The sequence below is a fragment of the Antedon bifida genome, chromosome 5 (genome assembly GCF_963402885.1).
Source record: "Antedon bifida chromosome 5, ecAntBifi1.1, whole genome shotgun sequence".
NCBI classification, from domain to species: domain Eukaryota; kingdom Metazoa; phylum Echinodermata; class Crinoidea; order Comatulida; family Antedonidae; genus Antedon; species Antedon bifida.
The window spans coordinates 5,382,209-5,400,669 of record NC_136230.1 but is presented as its reverse complement, the minus strand read 5'-3'; the positions used below and the strand labels follow the sequence as shown (position 1 = coordinate 5,400,669).

At 36.0% G+C, this 18,461-nt stretch overlaps 2 protein-coding genes across 4 annotated transcripts in view; one reads left to right on the top strand and one right to left on the bottom strand.

Annotated features, from left to right (window-relative positions):
* Nucleotides 1-12,603, top strand: part of LOC144842109 (sphingomyelinase C-like) — a 46,142-nt gene extending 33,539 nt beyond the window's left edge. The window contains exon 4 of the mRNA XM_078698481.1: nucleotides 12,594-12,603. The gene's annotated coding sequence lies outside the window, so the exon portion shown is untranslated. The remainder of the gene's footprint in view (nucleotides 1-12,593) is intronic.
* LOC144842108 (UDP-glucuronosyltransferase 1-2-like) lies at nucleotides 560-17,784 on the bottom strand. Of its 3 annotated transcripts, XR_013612081.1 has the most exons (6): nucleotides 17,716-17,784; nucleotides 4,748-5,649; nucleotides 4,119-4,338; nucleotides 3,648-3,867; nucleotides 1,486-2,311; nucleotides 560-1,440 (listed from the first exon to the last, which is right to left on the bottom strand). XR_013612081.1 is itself a non-coding variant. In XM_078698477.1 (5 exons), the coding sequence occupies exons 2-5, from the start codon at nucleotides 5,609-5,611 to the stop codon at nucleotides 1,981-1,983; spliced, it is 1,635 nt and encodes a 544-aa protein (XP_078554603.1). In that variant the 5' UTR covers nucleotides 5,612-5,649; nucleotides 17,716-17,784; the 3' UTR covers nucleotides 560-1,980. The 3 variants fall into 3 exon arrangements, 2 of the variants coding, with proteins under 2 accessions (XP_078554603.1, XP_078554605.1); XM_078698477.1 differs by having other exon boundaries at nucleotides 560-2,311; XM_078698479.1 differs by lacking the exon at nucleotides 17,716-17,784 and having other exon boundaries at nucleotides 560-2,311; nucleotides 4,748-5,731.
* Between the last annotated feature and the right edge of the window lie 677 nt (nucleotides 17,785-18,461).

The following is an 18,461-nucleotide window of genomic DNA, read 5'->3' as shown; positions in this document are numbered from 1 at the left end:
GGTCATTCCTTGTCGCTTCCATCTTTCCTTCAGAATGCACTAAATCATATATTCATTCGTTAAAATGATTGTCCAAACTCTCTGGTCTTTTTTATGTTGTTGATTTTTCATTCCAGTCAATGATAGTGTACTACACTATCTTTGTTCCAGTTCAAGTATGTATGACACGCCATGTGTGCCCAAATGTTCATCTTTCTACCAATGCCGTATCGTCTAAAAGATAGGCATGTCAGTCATTCATCAACTCATCTTTCTGTTCTTATACTCTACTCCGAGACTTTTTTTTGGTTGTGAGAATGAGAGCCTCATAATTATTCGAATTATTCGAATTAAGAGCTATTGAAACAATTATCGAAAGAAGTATAGAATATACGTAATTAATCTTTGGTCGATCTACTTTTACAAACACCCGGAATATATTGATAATTGCAATCTTGTAGTTTATTCCACGAATACCAGATTTTATTATAAACAAAAACCAACTATAATGCGAAAAAAATAATATTCCTTCTCACGCAACAGCACAAAATACAAAACAGAATATTGGAAACTTCATGTTTTTACATATTTGTATACATTTATTTTATTTGCTTATTGCGGTATTTGCACAAAACTACTACGTCATGACAGCGTCATCCACTTTATCGAAATCAGCATTTTTAAATAGTTATCTTTGAAACCATTGTGACCTTAAACACCATCCTGATTTCATATTATATCTCCCTTCTTAAGGGGACAATAATTGAAACATCTTAAACCTTAATCTCAACTACTTTCCCTTTCCCTCCACAAATTGTCGTCTGCTATCGTAAAATGTGACGTCATTTATGTAATTTAAATAATTATCATAGTTAGGTTTTGTGACATTTCAATTTGTTACCATATCTCGTAGATTCATTCGCTAACTGAAAATAACTTAAATAAATTGATTCTGACCGTTATGACGTAGTTCATGAGATTTATATAATGTTATGTTAATATTTACGATATATTCTTACGCACATCGGCTTACGTAGTCGTACGTCTCACGCCTTAATTTAATCCGGCAATTTATATTATGCCTTCATTTCTATCGGAGATTGTTTTTGTAAAATTAACATTTAGCAAAATCACAGAAAAGTGATGGAAGAGCCCTCATTTCTAAGGTTCACCACTCTAAACGAACCAGAAACATTGCGCATAATATTACTCTAATACATGGAAGCGTGTTTTTCTTTTCTCATCAATCTACAATTTCTAAATATGGCAAGATTAAAAGCTTAAGTTCAGCCCTAAAAGCGTATTCTTGTACATAATTACCAAGAGGCCTAAATCGCACGGACGGCCTCCTAGGTGTATATTCGGCATTAAGCTCCTGCTGTACATTTGAAATTCTTGGCATAAATTTCATTTCAAGCCAAATTCGATATTTCATTGCACATAGACTCACAAATTGCTTTACTACAGAGAATGCAGTAAATCAAGCTCTCCTAACTTTTTGGTTACTAGTTTTTTTAAACTAGTACTGTAATATACTGTGAGCTTAGTTCAGCCTGTTTAGAAAAATATATTCTTATACATTATACATTCTTTCGTTTTACGAAACACAACGAAACAATAATATTATCTAAAAGCACTGTGTGTGGGATACGACACGAAGAAGCACAAAACTGTACGCGCGCGGACAAAACCCGTGACATTATTATCAATGTTTGAACGCGTTCAACAAATGCTAATCACAGAATACTTCTGTCACTAAAACATAAATATAATTTGAATTTAGTTTGAAAATTGTTTGCATAAACTTTAAAAATTAAGTACCATACACTGTGTAAATACTGTACTTTACTGACGTCATATTTTGTGCGCGCGTGCGTAGTTTATCATTAAATATTATTTGGTGATTATTATGAAAGATGTTTACCCAACTGCACACATTTCATTTACCTTTATCTAAGCAAACATTTGCATTGTTTTACAATAGGCCTATAAATATATTATCTAAGGAGAATACTTTAAAGGGATTCGTCTTAAAGCCAGCTTCCGACGAATCCGATTAAATATATTAGGCGGCCTATAACCACATTTCCTACAAACAAATAAAAGTACTTTTAAACCAAATAGCAAAGCAATGAGAATTAAAAGTATAGCGAATGAAAGTCTCATCCATATGCTTATCATATAATTATCCCAGACATTGTGTATCATAGATGTGTGGCTGTTGTCATACTTTTGTTTAGCTACGTGTTCGATCCAGTAGGCCGCCCTCTGTGGGGCTGGCATGTTCTTATTTCGAAGAATTTCTGATCTGTATTTTATCTCTTTCTTGTATCTGAAAGAAATGAAAGTCTTTAAGGTAGTGTTCTCCACGAAAGGAAAAATAACATGCTAACGTTCCAACCCCTAGCCTATAGTCGATACTAACAAGAAAATATATCCAAAGTTTGCTAGTGTAGGCTAGATCAGTTGATAAACTTCAGCTAACTGCAGAAAACTAAAGTTAGTGTAGTTAGTTAGTAGTTAGTCTACTCAACCGATCTGCACTGCGGTAGTAAGCATCGTAAAAACGTTTCAAACTAAGTTTGTGTAAAATACTCAACTGGTCTACACTAACTTAATTGCAAACTTGGAGAAAAACGTTTCCAAGTTTGCAAACTAAGTTAGTGTAGATTACTCAAGTAGACTACACTACTGTAGTTTACAGAAAACGTTTCAAGGTTTGCAAACTAAGTTAGTGTAGATTACTCAACTGGTCTACACCACGGTAGTAAACATTGGAAATGTTTCCAAGTTTGCAAACTAAGTTAGTGTAGATTACTCAACTAGACTACACTACTGTAGTTTACAGAAAACTTTTCCAAGTTTGCAAACTAAGGTAGTGTATACTACTAAACTGGTCTACACTACGATAGTAAACTTTGGAAAACGTTTCCAAGTTTACAAACTAAGTTAGTGTAGAATACTGAACTGGTCTACACTACGGTAGTAAACATTGGGAAACGTTTCCAAGTTTGCAAACTAAGGTAGTGTATATTACTCAACTGGTCTACACCACGGTAGTAAACATTAGAAAACGTTTCCAAGTTTGCAAACTAAGGTAGTGTAGATTACTCAACTGGTCTATACCGCGGTAGTAAACATTGGAAACGTTTCCAAGTTTGCAAACTAAGGTAGTGTAGACTACTAAACTGGTCTACACTACGATAGTAAACTTTGGAAAACGTTTCCAAGTTTGCAAACTAAGTGAGTGTAGACTACTAAACTGGTCTACACTACGGTAGTAAACATTGGAAATGTTTCCAAGTTTGCAAACCGAGTTATTAGTGATGTTAGTAAACTTTGGAAAACGTTTCCAATTTTGCAAACTAAGATAGTGTAGATTACTCAACTGGTCTACACTACGGTAGTAAACTTTGGAAATGTTTCCAAGTTTACAAATTAAGTTTGCTAGTGTACCGTAGACTAGGAAAGTTTGGAGAATTGGTTCACCAAAGCAATCAGTTATTCAGAAAAGCAAATGAACTATGTATATTAAACCTGCAGGCTACATATAAGGTTTCAGAGTAGATGCATTTGAGTTTTCGATCGTATTGCAGTTTCCTATTATGTACTCTTATACGATCTTTAATGATGCTTATGCAGGCCTAAAAATGTAATATAATACTCACATAGGATTACTTAGAACTTCCTTAATTGCGTCATACAGAATATCTGAAGTTAGATGTTGAGCTTCAATTTTCGTTCCAAGATTTCGCATTGCGACGCGTTTTGCGTTGTTAAATTGATCCCCGCTGAATGGAATACACACCATTGGTACTGAATGGTATATAGCCTCATAAACACCGTTTAATCCCGCGTGCGTCACAAACGCTTTTGCCTTGTAATGTCCTAAGTAAGAAAAAAAGTGGGCATTTGTGAAGATGACCTTGTTCATAATTCCTTTGAAATTTAGAAAGAAAAAGGTGTACTTAAAGGGTGGCTCCGGGTGTAAAATGTCTATTGTTTGTTTGATAATTCACCCCACTGTAGTTTCGAGCGTGAAATCAGCTCCTTTAAAAAAGTGCCTGATGCTACAGGACTTCGTACATGATGTTTTACAATACTATAAACAATTGAAAATTTAAAACCGGACAACTCACCTAATACATCATTCTGTGGTATAGACTTAACTAGCATCGTGTTATTACCCAATGTACTCGGTGGTTTACCAGAGTAACTCCATATAACCCTCTGGTCAAGTCGAGCGAAAGCAGACGCCCATATGTCAGAAATCTTCTTGTCCATATCGTTAAAATACGATCCAAGCGAAACTACCACAACGCCGTGCTTTCCGGACTTCAACATAAACTTCTCCATTTTCTGGAAAAATAAACAAATCAATGAATCGGCACTGCACATGTTTTTGCAGAACTCCAAAACTAGCGTTTATTTTGACATTGTGCATATGTCAAGGAAGGGGTTATCGTATCTGTACAGTGTGTTAATGTTTCATTGTTGTCAATGAGAAAGTGTAACCTTAATATGGGTAGGCCTAGTGTCCTCTGAATATAGGGGTGTCCAAAATGAGGTGTACTAGGCCTATACTGGATAAAACATTTGAATCGCACTAGGATGCAATATGCATGCGCGCACATTGAAAGGATTTAATTATTAGTTCGGCGGATAGTCCGCTAATTATCGCTTGTAAGTGAGTAATCCGCCACAAATTACTTACTGTGTGCGTTGCATTCTAATGAACCAAGGTTTAATTTCATGAAGCAATACGTACTTTTGGTAAGGGTCGTGGGTCTGTAGCTGTTATCCCACCAACAAAAACTGAATTTGGCATTGATGGACGTGCAACCTCAAGGCTAAAGTCAACGTTGAATAGCCACAACTTGGCCCTAGACATTGCCGTGTAAAGTGATATATCTGGCCTGATATTATAGTTAGCTTTCAAATGATCGAAATTTGTTAAAACTGCTGTCTGATAATGTAACGTAGCAACCAAAATACGCGTACTTTGAATGGCTTGCTGGTGGAGATTCAAGGGGGCAACAGTCGGTAGACCATTATTATCACGTGGAAAATAATAAGGATTCACTGTATGAGTTGATAAATGAACAAGATTCGCTGTAATTGAACCGGTAGCTACCTCAACCAGAGGAACTGATAAATAAAGAGATAAAATAGGAGCACATGGGTTTAAAATATCGCCTATAATCACGCTGTAATTCTTCTGCGTGTTATATTTTATATTATCCATAAAATTCGTATCTCTTAACAGTGAATGACAACCGTCATACACAAGTGATTTCATTTGTGAATGGTTAAATGATAACGGATGGATGTGCTCTCCTCTTGAATTGGCAACGGCAAGATTATTCCAAAATGCCTTCCATGTTCCTACGGTAACATTTGTGTTAAAACGCAATACTGAAAATTCATCGTTCAAATCGTGTGAATGACTTTCTCCTAACACAAATGTGACGTGATGTCCACGGTTAAGTAACGCGTTGCCGACGATTTTCATAAATAAAAAGTGGCTGCCGGTTTCCATTCCCGGTAAAACCAATATGTTCTCTGCTGATGCCATGGTGTGTGTACAAATGCATAGAATACACACAATTAATGCAAAGCAACATATTCGCATTTTTCTTGAAACGTTTTTTAACTTTGCCGAGCCTCTTTCTGAAAGAAATAAGGAAATTAAAATGAGCTATGTATCCGAGACGTTCTGACTTTTATAATAAAACATTGTCATCGTGGTTTGTTGAATATGCGACTCTCGGACTCACCAATTAATGCCACGTGCTAATAGCCTGTTTGTCACGTCACAGACAAGGCACTAATAATTTCATTTTAAAACAAAAGAACAAACCAAGGGATATGTGACCTGTATACCGCGCCGTGTAAATAGCAATACTGTACCAAGCTTCCGGAGTGGTAAACCATGGAGAATTTCTCCATGGGTAAACGAATAAGAATATACGAATAATTTTATACAAAACGATTAATCTGCGCATGCGTATAAGCCTGGCATACACACCGGCACTGATCGATTTAACGTTCAATAATAATAATAATAACATTTATTCAGTCACCAAAAAAATAATAGCCAGGAGTGAGAATAGACTAAAGCCGAAAACAGATTATGAACTCGCAATATTATATTACAATACAGTAAACAAACCATAAAATCGACATGAAATATAATCCAGAAGAGGGTAGCTAATTAAATAGTAAAAAAAACGTGTAGGCCCTATTGTCTAAAGATGTTGTGCATGTGTAATGGTCGTATAATGCATTACAGTACTGTAAAAAATATAAATAATCAGTAGTCTTTTCTGATACAAAAATAGACATTATATGCAAGATAAGATGATTAAAAATATGAAATTGCTCCACGCGACAGTCATCATACCGCATGCTTTCCGCACTTACTTGTGAATTGAGGGTAAATTTACCCATTTCGTAGTGTAACCGTCGAACTTTACTCATGCCGAATGTGTAACTTTATTAGATTACCTCAAAAGAAGGGAATATTACAGTTTCCCACTGTGGGGTACTCGCAATCTTAAATACTTACACCCGAATTAAAGGAAAAGGAGAGTTTACTCCAAGAAGGAAACAAATTTACACGACAATATGGTGTAAAATCCGAATTATTGTGTACAGTGCATATATTCGAAGTGTCCGTAACATATTTCAAAAGGGGCCTTCAGAAGAATTACAGTTTTACTCATTCGTTTTTTTCTCCCGTGGATTTATAAGGAAGTCACATTGTTTTAATCTCCCTGGTTATTTGTTTCTTATGTTTAGATCGTGCGCTGACTTTTGTTATTATAAAATGGCATAGAAGAACACAACTAAATATTTGTTTAACCCCTAATATTACACATACTAAGTGAAACTCAAACCACTAATAAGCCTGTTATTACAAATACTAAGTGAAACTCATCTCTAAGGAACCTTGGAACAATATGCGATTTTAAATGCATAACGTTGAATTAAAGTTCATATTTATAATTAATGCGTATATTTAGTTGAACAGACGTGGTAAACACATCATTAATATTACAAACAAAGCAATACGAATAACCAATAATAGTTGTAAAATTCATATCGTTATTAATTATTGACTAGACAAATCAACCAAAAACAGATCCTTAATTTACGAAGCACAATTTACGGTCATAACCTGAGTTTAAATAATTCAGGAAATCAATAGGCTTCTCTGTACACAATATTATATGCGAGATATCGCTGCATATGTTAGATCTTTCAAAGACAGACCTTGCGGACTTAATAAATTGTCACTTCCCCATATGTAGGGGTGTAACCTCAATAAGGGTGTTCCAAAGGAGGTGTATAGTCTAAAAGCCAATTTACACAGACGATCGGTAACGGTAATATAATTATAGAACCTATATTATTCCTTATTATATTTATGACCATTTTACACACAACAAGCGGACAGGCGGTTTCCGCTCAAGATAGATACAGATTCTACGTGGGACAAGCTACGTTGTTTACCTTGTACTGGTATAATAATAATTTATTAGGAAATGACACCTTTGCATCGGTGGCACACACAGAAGTGGTGCATCCAAATTAACATAATACATCAAAACAATACATTATATGACGGATACAGGTTCTTAAACTATTTGCAAAAATATAAAAGAAAAATCATTATCAACATGGTAATACAGGTACTGTATTAAATTGTCCTACAGTATCATAGGTTTGAGTTGATAATTTAAAAAGGTATATAAAAATAAACATAAAATATATAGTAAAGAGTTTACATTACAAACCATTGTGTTTCAACATCAGGTACGACCTATAGTTGTTATCACAGGTGTATAATATTTACAAATCATATATAAAAGCAACAATACAAAAGAAAAACTGGTATCGCTCGTCTGTGTAAATTGGCCTTAAAGCCTTCCGGTGGTCTTTATTTCACAACAAAGACAAAGACAGTCCATAGAAATTAACAAATAATAAATATGGGTAAAAAAAGATCTTAGGGCCAGAAAAATACAGTAGTTAGTCATTTCTTAAATAAAGCTCTGTCTACACCATCAAACTTTATGTGACAAAACAATGTGATGTGCCCAAATATGGACATGATGATGTCATGTCACCACCATATTTGCATATTTGGGCATATCACTACCATATTTGGGCATATCACACTTTTTTTTTGTCAAACTAGTTGGTAGTGTAGACAGAGCTTAGGGTAGGCAAAAAACATAACAAGATTATTCATAATGAGTCCTACAAGGCTGTTGCCTGAATTAGCTACCCTACTCCAAATATCTATCGTCATGACATCATCATCGTCATTAAATAATAATCAGCATTACCCATTATCATTGTTTGTTAATCTCCATTTTATACAATCTTCACTATCATCTTTTTCACAATGTCTCGTCTGAACTGAGTGTCTTCGCCATTCCGCTCTCTTTATCATTACATAATGTAATGTTGAAGAGTGGTTGGTAAACCTGTATTTTATGCTTATCCGTTATGCGTAAAGTTCATGGACAGAACTGTCGTATTTTTAATGAAAATTGTTCGTAAAGAGATTCTCGGACAGGCGGGCTGCGATATTTCTTTCACATAACAGATTCCCAAGTTATGTACGAAAAAAAAATCGCGAGCGGGCTAGTAAACAATCGTGTTTTCAATGAAATATGTTCGTTCTTTTAATGGAGAAAAAACCTGTTTGAACAATAGGTTCTTGAATGATGGTACAGACGTATCACAATCCGAACCTAGGACTTTTTTTACAAATATCGCCACCCGAGCCCGAACTCTTGTCAATCGTGAATATAGCCTAGAGTAAAGGTCCATTTATACTAGAACATAAAAATAAATAAACGTACATTTTTCTTACATAAAAGAAACGAAAAACTATAGGCCTAACTAGTAGGATAACAATTTAAGCTGTCTTTGATAACATTTTGAAAAAAAATTCAATCAAATGAGGTCATGATCAATAAGACCAATAATGAACTGAATTATAAAATGAAAATAAAATCGTTGTATCGATCGTCACGATATTATTGCTCTTACTCTTACGTCATTTGATCGGCTTGCGAAACGGTTAGCCGCATAGGTGTTTACCACCATTAAAAGTAACTCTCCTGAATTCTTCTAACTTTGTTCTACAGAACTATAAACATACCAACAATAATTTATGAATTCGTAAAACAAAAATGTATTTATGCCTATGGCAACAATACGGAATATTGAGACTATAACTGCTAAGTTGTTTACGATTTAAAAGAAACCTTACTGTTTTGTTGTTGACTAAATATCCTTGATGAATAGCAACAAATAGCCGAAGTAAAGTCTGCAGTAGAGGATCACCAAAACCCTACATTCATTCCGGATGTTCTTGTAAAACACACCGTATAACAACTCATGGAGGAAACGGAACATTGGCTCTTGTCAAACACTTCCTGTTTTAATTTGCTTTATTAAAACACAAAGCATAATTTGAGCATGGACCTATAAATTAGCGTTGCTTCCCTCTGATTATATTTTCTTTGTTATTTCAGTACGTCCTTTCTGAATTCATTGTTTTAGTTTTGTTTTGTTTCTTTGGACTCACCTTGAAGTGTGCCACTGATATAGAAAAAGTGCAGTGCCAAGAAAATTATTATTATCATATCTCTGTTTTTTCACCACGTCTTTTCTGAATTCATTGTTTTAGTTCTGTTTTGTTTCTTTGGACGCACCTTTACAAGTTTAATCATGGACCTATAAATGACTTCACTGATAAAAAGTGCAGTGTCAATAAATTATTATTATTCTATTTTGCGTCGTATTGGAAATACGAAATACTATTTTACCACCATTTAATTTCAAAATCGGAGAGCGTAAACTATATTATACACGACAAGGTTATGATTTTCGCCCCGACGTACTGTATGGAATGAACCATGTGTGTTGTGCTGGTGGCAATACACTATTAGGCCTTGCACTCTACAACCATTACATATTTCCTAATGTCTAAAGTTTGAAGTTATCGTCTATATTTACTATACCACCATTGAGATGATGCGGTCAGAAATGCCATTTTCCATCTAGGTTCGTTTAAACTGGCATTACCTGCATCCTCATCTCAACTAAATCCTCATTCACATTGCCTCAAAATAATGTTGATTATTTTGTCACATTGTAGAGTATTAATTGTTTTAAATGTAGGTCTATACTACATCGATCTAATTCAATACTTACCCATTCCTTTCATAGTATCGACGTGTTGTACTTCAAAAGTGTAGATCTATATATATAGATCTGTCTTCTTCGTTGGTCTTTTTCTGATTGACAATACCTACAGATAACTTAATAAGATATGCTGCAGAATCAGACTGGCTTGAAAAGGCAAGGCAAAATAATGACGACATAATTAGTCAGTAATTAGTGACACTGCCAGTCAAGTCTGTAGGGATTCCCCTCGTACAAACAAATTTAATTATATACGCGTCTGCTATTGTAGTTAATTACACGTCTTAAAAATCACCACCATAGTGAGCTTTGTGACTAGTCGTTGCCTGGACCAGACTCTACTGCCAAAATGTGTCGAGGAACCGATTCGAGGAGCGGGGAAGCCCGTCCAAATAGCCACGTGATTTACGTGAAATACTCCTGGTATAAATAATAATAATAATAATAATAATAATAATAATAACAACAACTATGGCACTGAACAGATTATGTCATTGTCAGCAAATATATTTGCATTCGACTTCTTAGAAATAATCATTTAAGAGGAATATGTATCGATATTTAGTATCATTATTTAAGATACAGGTATCGATTAGAATGATAAATATAACTAATAAACGAAGCTATATGTTGTATTGTCTGGAACGAGAAACCAATGAATGGAGTGTAAATTACAACTAAACTCATCAATTTACTCTCCATGAAGTCACATCTGCGTAAAAAAGGTGTCCACATAGTTGTGTACGCGCGCGTACAAAATATGTTAATATTGTATTCGCGCGTAAAAAAGGTGTTAACATTGTATATGTGCGCGTAAAAAATATTTTTCGTCTATATGCGCGCGTACAAAACATGTTAACATCTATACAGTTTAAAATTCTGAATAATTAATTCAATTATGAATTTTGAAAAATTGCAACATAAGTAAATTTCCATATTGATAATTATAATAGCAATACCGCCGGATATAATATAGCGGAAATATTAACAGCATTCAATGTCGTTTAGCCTAAAGATGGAAACAGTACAATATTGAAATTAATAAAAGACATACAGTAGTTCGACATACAATTCAAAGTAGTTCCAACACAGTAGCCAACTTTTACGCACTACATTTAACAATACATGACACATAACTAATCACTTCCAAGTACAATGACCGAACAGATAGAATCTACTGGTAAATGTTAATCTTTGTATCAAATTAGCTGCTCTTTACGTAAATTGGTATACTTTACACAGCAGTCAACAATCGCTGAGAAAATACTTCAATAGTATAAATAATGTAACACATGGATGGCAACATCATTCTTTCTACCTTGTTTCTTATGAGGTCTTTATGAAAGATGGTTAAAATAAGATAAATAATTCTCCTTATAACGAAGGATTCGAGTCTGCGCATCTAAATACACTAGTATTTCAGTACGATTTATCATAACACGCAAGATACTCGCGCGCGTATACTTTCCGAGTGATTGTCAGTACCGTTTCTTGCATTGGTCCTCGCGCGTATCACGTGATGAATACACGCTTGTCACGCATGATACAGAAGACAAGTATCTGTTCTTATAACACCCGAGTATTGATTTTATTTCATTATAAATTCACAACGACTAATTAATATATAGAACGTTTGACGAATTAAACGTGTTTTAGTGTCATTCACATGCATCTTTCCTGGATTCGGATTTTAAGATGTTTTGTTAGTAAACGGCATAAAAATTCATAGTGTAAAAGTAATCAATGGATATTTATGCCTGAAGACTTGTTAGTTAATTCGTTTAAGTTGCCGAGATGAAATCGAATGGGCAGTGAGTAATGTAGTAGCGTATTCAAGGAAAGGATGCGGATTAGAGTAGCGTAAAATGATGATCAAATAACTCAAGTAACTTGAACCTGTCGAATAATTACATATTTGAATCGATAGACAACTGTAATAATACAAATTACGGCACAGATTGTTCAAACATGGGAGTGTACCAGTATACAAAACACAAACATAAACAAATCTTGTATTTAAGGGTATGCAGCCTTCTTTTTTACCAAACCGTAGCTTAAAAACTCCTTGAAAAAAAAAATTGTGTTTGGATTTTTTTTACCCAAAAACACATATCCTCTTGTTCGCTTTATGGGAAAATGTCCACTAATAGGGATCAAAAGAAAGGGCTCTGCTATAAATTTTATATTTTTATTTAGCTACGTGCCCATACCGGTAGTATAGAGTGTCCCTTAATAGGGCCTCCCTTGAATAGGGGTTGGCAAAGGGTTATGTAGGCCTATTTCCCCTCGTTCGTTTCACGGTATAATATCCCTTAATAGCGATGTCCCCTTAATAGCTATGTCCCCTTAATGGCTATGTCCCCTTAATAGCTATGTCCCCTTAATAGCTATGCCCCCTTAATAGCTATGTCCCCTTAATAGCTATGTCCCCTTTATGGCCATGTCCCCTTAATAGCTATGTCCCCTTAATAGCTATGTCCCCTTAATGGCTATGTCCCCTTAATGGCTATGTCCCCTTAATAGCTATGTCCCCTTAATAGCTATGTCCCCTTAATAGCTATGTCCCCTTAATAGCTATGTCCCCTTAATGGCTATGTCCCCTTAATAGCTATGTCCCCTTAATAGCTATGTCCCCTTAATAGCGATGTCCCCTTAATGGCTATGTCCCCTTAATAGCTATGTCCCCTTAATGGCTATGTCCCCTTAATGGCTATGTCCCCTTAATGGCTATGTCCCCTTAATGGCTATGTCCCTTTAATAGCTATGTCCCCTTAATAGCTATGTCCCCTTAATAGAAATTTCCCCTTAATAGCTATGTCCCCTTAATAGCTATGTCCCCTTAATGGCCATGTCCCCTTAATAGCGATGTCCCCTTAATGGCTGTGTCCCCTTAATGGCTATGTCCCTTTAATAGCTATGTCCCCTTAATAGCTATGTCCCCTTAATAGAAATTTCCCCTTAATAGCTATGTCCCCTTTATGGCTATGTCCCCTTAATAGCGATGTCCCCTTAATAGCTATGCCCCCTTAATAGCTATGTCCCCTTAATAGCTATGTCCCCTTAATGGCTATGTCCCCTTAATGGCTATGTCCCCTTAATAGCTATGTCCCCTTAATAGCTATGTCCCCTTAATAGCTATGTCCCCTTAATAGCTATGTCCCCTTAATAGCTATGTCCCCTTAATAGCTATGTCCCCTTAATAGCTATATCCCCTTAATAGCGATGTCCCCTTAATGGCTATGTCCCCTTAATAGCGATGTCCCCTTAATAGCTATGTCCCCTTAATAGCTATGCCCCCTTAATAGCTATGTCCCCTTAATAGCTATGTCCCCTTAATAGCTATGTCCCCTTAATAGCTATGTCCCCTTAATAGCGATGTCCCCTTAATAGCTATGTCCCCTTAATAGCTATGTCCCCTTAATAGCTATGTCCCCTTAATAGCTATGTCCCCTTAATAGCTATGTCCCCTTAATAGCGATGTCCCCTTAATAGCTATGTCCCCTTAATAGCTATGTCCCCTTAATAGCTATGTCCCCTTAATGGCTGTGTCCCCTTAATGGCTATGTCCCCTTAATAGCTATGTCCCCTTTATAGCTATGTCCCCTTAATAGCTATATCCCCTTAATAGCTATGTCCCCTTAATGGCCATGTCCCCTTAATAGCGATGTCCCCTTAATGGCTATGTCCCCTTTATAGCTATGTCCCCTTAATAGCTATATCCCCTTAATAGCTATGTCCCCTTAATGGCTATGTCCCCTTAATAGCGATGTCCCCTTAATAGCGATGTCCCCTTAATGGCTATGTCCCCTTAATAGCGATGTCCCCTTAATAGCGATGTCCCCTTAATAGCTATGCCCCCTTAATAGAGATGTCCCCTTAATAGCTATGTCCCCTTAATAGCTATGTCCCCTTAATAGCTATGTCCCCTTAATAGCTATGTCCCCTTAATAGCTATGTCCCCTTAATAGCGATGTCCCCTTAATAGCTATGTCCCCTTAATAGCTATGTCCCCTTAATAGCTATGTCCCCTTAATGGCTGTGTCCCCTTAATGGCTATGTCCCCTTAATAGCTATGTCCCCTTTATAGCTATGTCCCCTTAATAGCTATATCCCCTTAATAGCTATGTCCCCTTAATGGCCATGTCCCCTTAATAGCGATGTCCCCTTAATGGCTATGTCCCCTTTATAGCTATGTCCCCTTAATAGCTATATCCCCTTAATAGCTATGTCCCCTTAATGGCTATGTCCCCTTAATAGCGATGTCCCCTTAATAGCGATGTCCCCTTAATGGCTATGTCCCCTTAATAGCGATGTCCCCTTAATAGCGATGTCCCCTTAATAGCTATGCCCCCTTAATAGAGATGTCCCCTTAATAGCTATGTCCCCTTAATAGCTATGTCCCCTTAATGGCTATGTCCCCTTAATGGCTATGTCCCCTTAATGGCTATGTCCCCTTAATAGCTATGTCCCCTTAATGGCTATGTCCCCTTAATGGCTATGTCCCCTTAATGGCTATGTCCCCTTAATAGCTATGTCCCCTTTATAGCTATGTCCCCTTAATAGCTATATCCCCTTAATAGCTATGTCCCCTTAATGGCCATGTCCCCTTAATAGCGATGTCCCCTTAATGGCTATGTCCCCTTTATAGCTATGTCCCCTTAATAGCTATATCCCCTTAATAGCTATGTCCCCTTAATGGCTATGTCCCCTTAATAGCGATGTCCCCTTAATAGCGATGTCCCCTTAATGGCTATGTCCCCTTAATAGCGATGTCCCCTTAATAGCGATGTCCCCTTAATAGCTATGCCCCCTTAATAGAGATGTCCCCTTAATAGCTATGTCCCCTTAATAGCTATGTCCCCTTAATGGCTATGTCCCCTTAATGGCTATGTCCCCTTAATGGCTATGTCCCCTTAATAGCTATGTCCCCTTAATGGCTATGTCCCCTTAATAGCTATGTCCCCTTAATAGCTATATCCCCTTAAAAGCTATGTCCCCTTAATGGCTATGTCCCCTTAATAGCGATGTCCCCTTAATAGCGATGTCCCCTTAATAGCGATGTCCCCTTAATGGCTATGTCCCCTTAATGGCTATGTCCCCTTAATAGCGATGTCCCCTTAATAGCTATGCCCCCTTAATAGAGATGTCCCCTTTATAGCTATGTCCCCTTAATAGCTATAGGCCTATGTCCCCTTAATAGCTATATCCCCTTAATGGCTATGTCCCCTTAATGGCTATGTCCCCTTAATAGCGATGTCCCCTTAATAGCGATGTCCCCTTAATGGCTATGTCCCCTTTATAGCTATGTCCCCTTAATGGCTATGTCCCCTTAATAGCTATATCCCCTTAATGGCTATGTCCCCTTAATAGCGATGTCCCCTTAATAGCGATGTCCCCTTATATTAGTTTTAGGCTACCGCTTTTAATGTTCTCCATACTCGATCGTCGGAGTAATCAATCAATCAACCAGTCAACCAGACAAGGTAATCATTAACTTTATTTGTTCATTATTATTAATGGGTAACTTTCAATTACTGTACGTCATTTGTTTCATGGTAATTTGTAACACATATTTTGATAATACATGTTTATACTATGTAATTATTGTACACAGTGTAAACTCTCACTGAAGATATACAATTTTGGATGACGTATATTACTGTAACTTATTTTTACAGTGAGCCGTTGTGTTGGTGATAATGTCTTCGATCAGCAGATGGGCTTACAAAGAACAGATGCAAAGAGGCCAATGGAGATCAAAAATCAGACCCAGAGATAAAATTATAAAATGTACTGGCTTATAATAATAGCCATGGATGAGAGATGCATTGAACAGAAGTTAATAATTTAAGTGCCCAGTTCACTCCCTTCATTTTTAGAAGGGAAGTGACTATGTCGATTGCGGTATAACTTATGGACCGTGCATATAAAATTAAAATACAGTTGAACCACTATCGACTACTTAGACCTAAGAGCGGTGTCCCTACATAGGGTTGGTCGTAAGTATAGTAGACCTCCTGTAGTGGTAAAACATATATTGCCCTTTATACTGTATTTCTAAAAACAGGAAGAACTGTATTGATAGTACTTATTGAACAAACAAAACAAAATGTGTAGGCTAACGGCCTTGTGCAAGGAAATGTGTTTTTTGTATATATTTTGAATTCAATTAAAATTATCAGACAAATCTCCCGGTGGTTTTTAGTGTGTAATTTAATATTTGGCTAAATTGGCCTGCTTTTACATTTTTATCAATAATCGATTCCTTGGATGAGAACACGTGACATGAGGACACGTGACATAAGTAGTCTTAAGATTTTTACGTCTGTTTCACCTGTACATACATAATCATACATTATGTTATTACTGTACACATACGCAGGCCATTTGAATGCATTACGGAGCGCTATTAACATTAATAATGCGATATTTCTCGAGGTCGACATCGTTTATGAAGTGCGTTGGAAAAAGCATAGCCTATATTATGTTATTTTACCGTGATACAAACACTTTTTCAAACTGTGGTACAAAATACATATATAGACATAGCCTATACCAGCTAATATCTTGAAATTAAAGTATATCGAACGAAGCTAGGGGCCTATATACAGTTTTCAATTATCATGAATTCCCATTACTAAAAAGATGATGATGTTATACTGTTAGATCCCTAATATCGCGGGTCTAGACACATAATGCATTGGTTACACAGTGGAATTATGGCTATAAAATATAGCAAATATTTGCGATTACTTTAATGATTTTCAAAACATTGATATATTGCCTATAGAATAGAATGTAGTACAGTATTTACCATTGCTTTATCGTGTGTAAGTTGTAGGCTTATAAAACAGGCTAGCTACAATATACTAGTACTAACGAATTCACAGCTTGAATAAAGAAATACACCCTAGTACATTCAATATACTCTCATAATGAATTACTATAGGATGAATCTGTACGATCTAACAGAATATGATATTAATAGTACGATATCACTGTTTATCGACTGTATGGTATCTTATTAGAGCAGCACAATACACAGATATGATGACAGACATTTAGGCACAATATATAAATATGATGGTACGGACCTTTGACCGAACACTTCATGAATCTGTTGCCAATATAATATGTAGGCCCGTTCTTGGACAATAGACAAACTTCTACTTAAAACCAGCCTAAAGCAAGTTTCCTTCCTGCCGTTGTTTATGATAATCTTCAATTAAAATATAGGAACAGAAGGAATAGCCTACTAATCACCGGAATACATGGTACTGGGTAGTGATTATATTTTTGAAGGTTTATGTCTTCGTAGGAAAGGAGTGGCAGACACGGTGAACAATAACACCCGTCCTCACGACATATGTGCCTACAAAATAGCACATAATGCTTACTTAACTTTTATATTAAAACTATCTGTCTAGGCTGTGAAATAACCGTTGTCTGTACATTCACCATGCTTATGTATGGCGAGCCTATGAGATATTTAAACTATACTTTGCTTACCTTTTTACCTTGTATCGCGAACCATTTTCTGATATTGATTGCCGTACTACAGGCTATATACTACGTCTTTTTGATGCGTTGTAGCGAACATGTGGATTGTACCGTGTGTGACAAGCTTCCGTTCAAACATCTACGGTTTAATTTTTAAATTACTGGAGATGACACATCGTGGCCGTTCTTTGAACGTGAACTCTCTGCCTGATTACCAAAAGTTGCTAGTACGTCTGTACAGGGATAACAATAATTGTGAATGTTGGATAACAATGGGATTCTGAGATTTGCCTTATCTAATTGTAACTAGACGTCAAAGGCCAATTATTTAAATAATCGTTTGAAATTTGAAATGTCCAGCTAGCATTATTTTTTTCCTATGAGGTTAAGGCAGAAATCAGGAATAATTCATTAATTTAATTATTTTCTATTATAAAGAATTGCAAGATAGCTGATCAACTTTCAAATATACTAAACCTAACCCTCTAAATAATCTCTCTCAACTATTAAAAATAATTGTAATTATAATAATAATAATAATATAATCAGTGTAAGGTTAAAGCCTTTACCACTTAGACCAAACATTTCGGTTGGCAAACGCTGTTTACACAATTTATTTAATCTCTCTGCATGTTTATATAGCGCCCTCTATAATGTCATAATTATTCTAATGAATTATTCATGATTTCTGCCTTAATCTCATAGAAAAAAAAATAATGCATCCAGCTATACCTATAGTCGCCTCATATTATTCA

Bases quoted from the DNA above. Each gene is read 5' to 3' on its own strand.
- LOC144842108 (XM_078698477.1), bottom strand. From the start codon at position 5,611: ATGCGAATATGTTGCTTTGCATTAATTGTGTGTATTCTATGCATTTGT. The intron at 4,339-4,747 runs GTACGTATTGCT...TTATTTTTCCAG, and splicing joins ACCCACGACCCTTACCAAAA to AAAATGGAGAAGTTTATGTT. The intron at 2,312-3,647 runs GTGAGTATTATA...CATTTCTTTCAG, and splicing joins GAAGTTCTAAGTAATCCTAT to ATACAAGAAAGAGATAAAAT.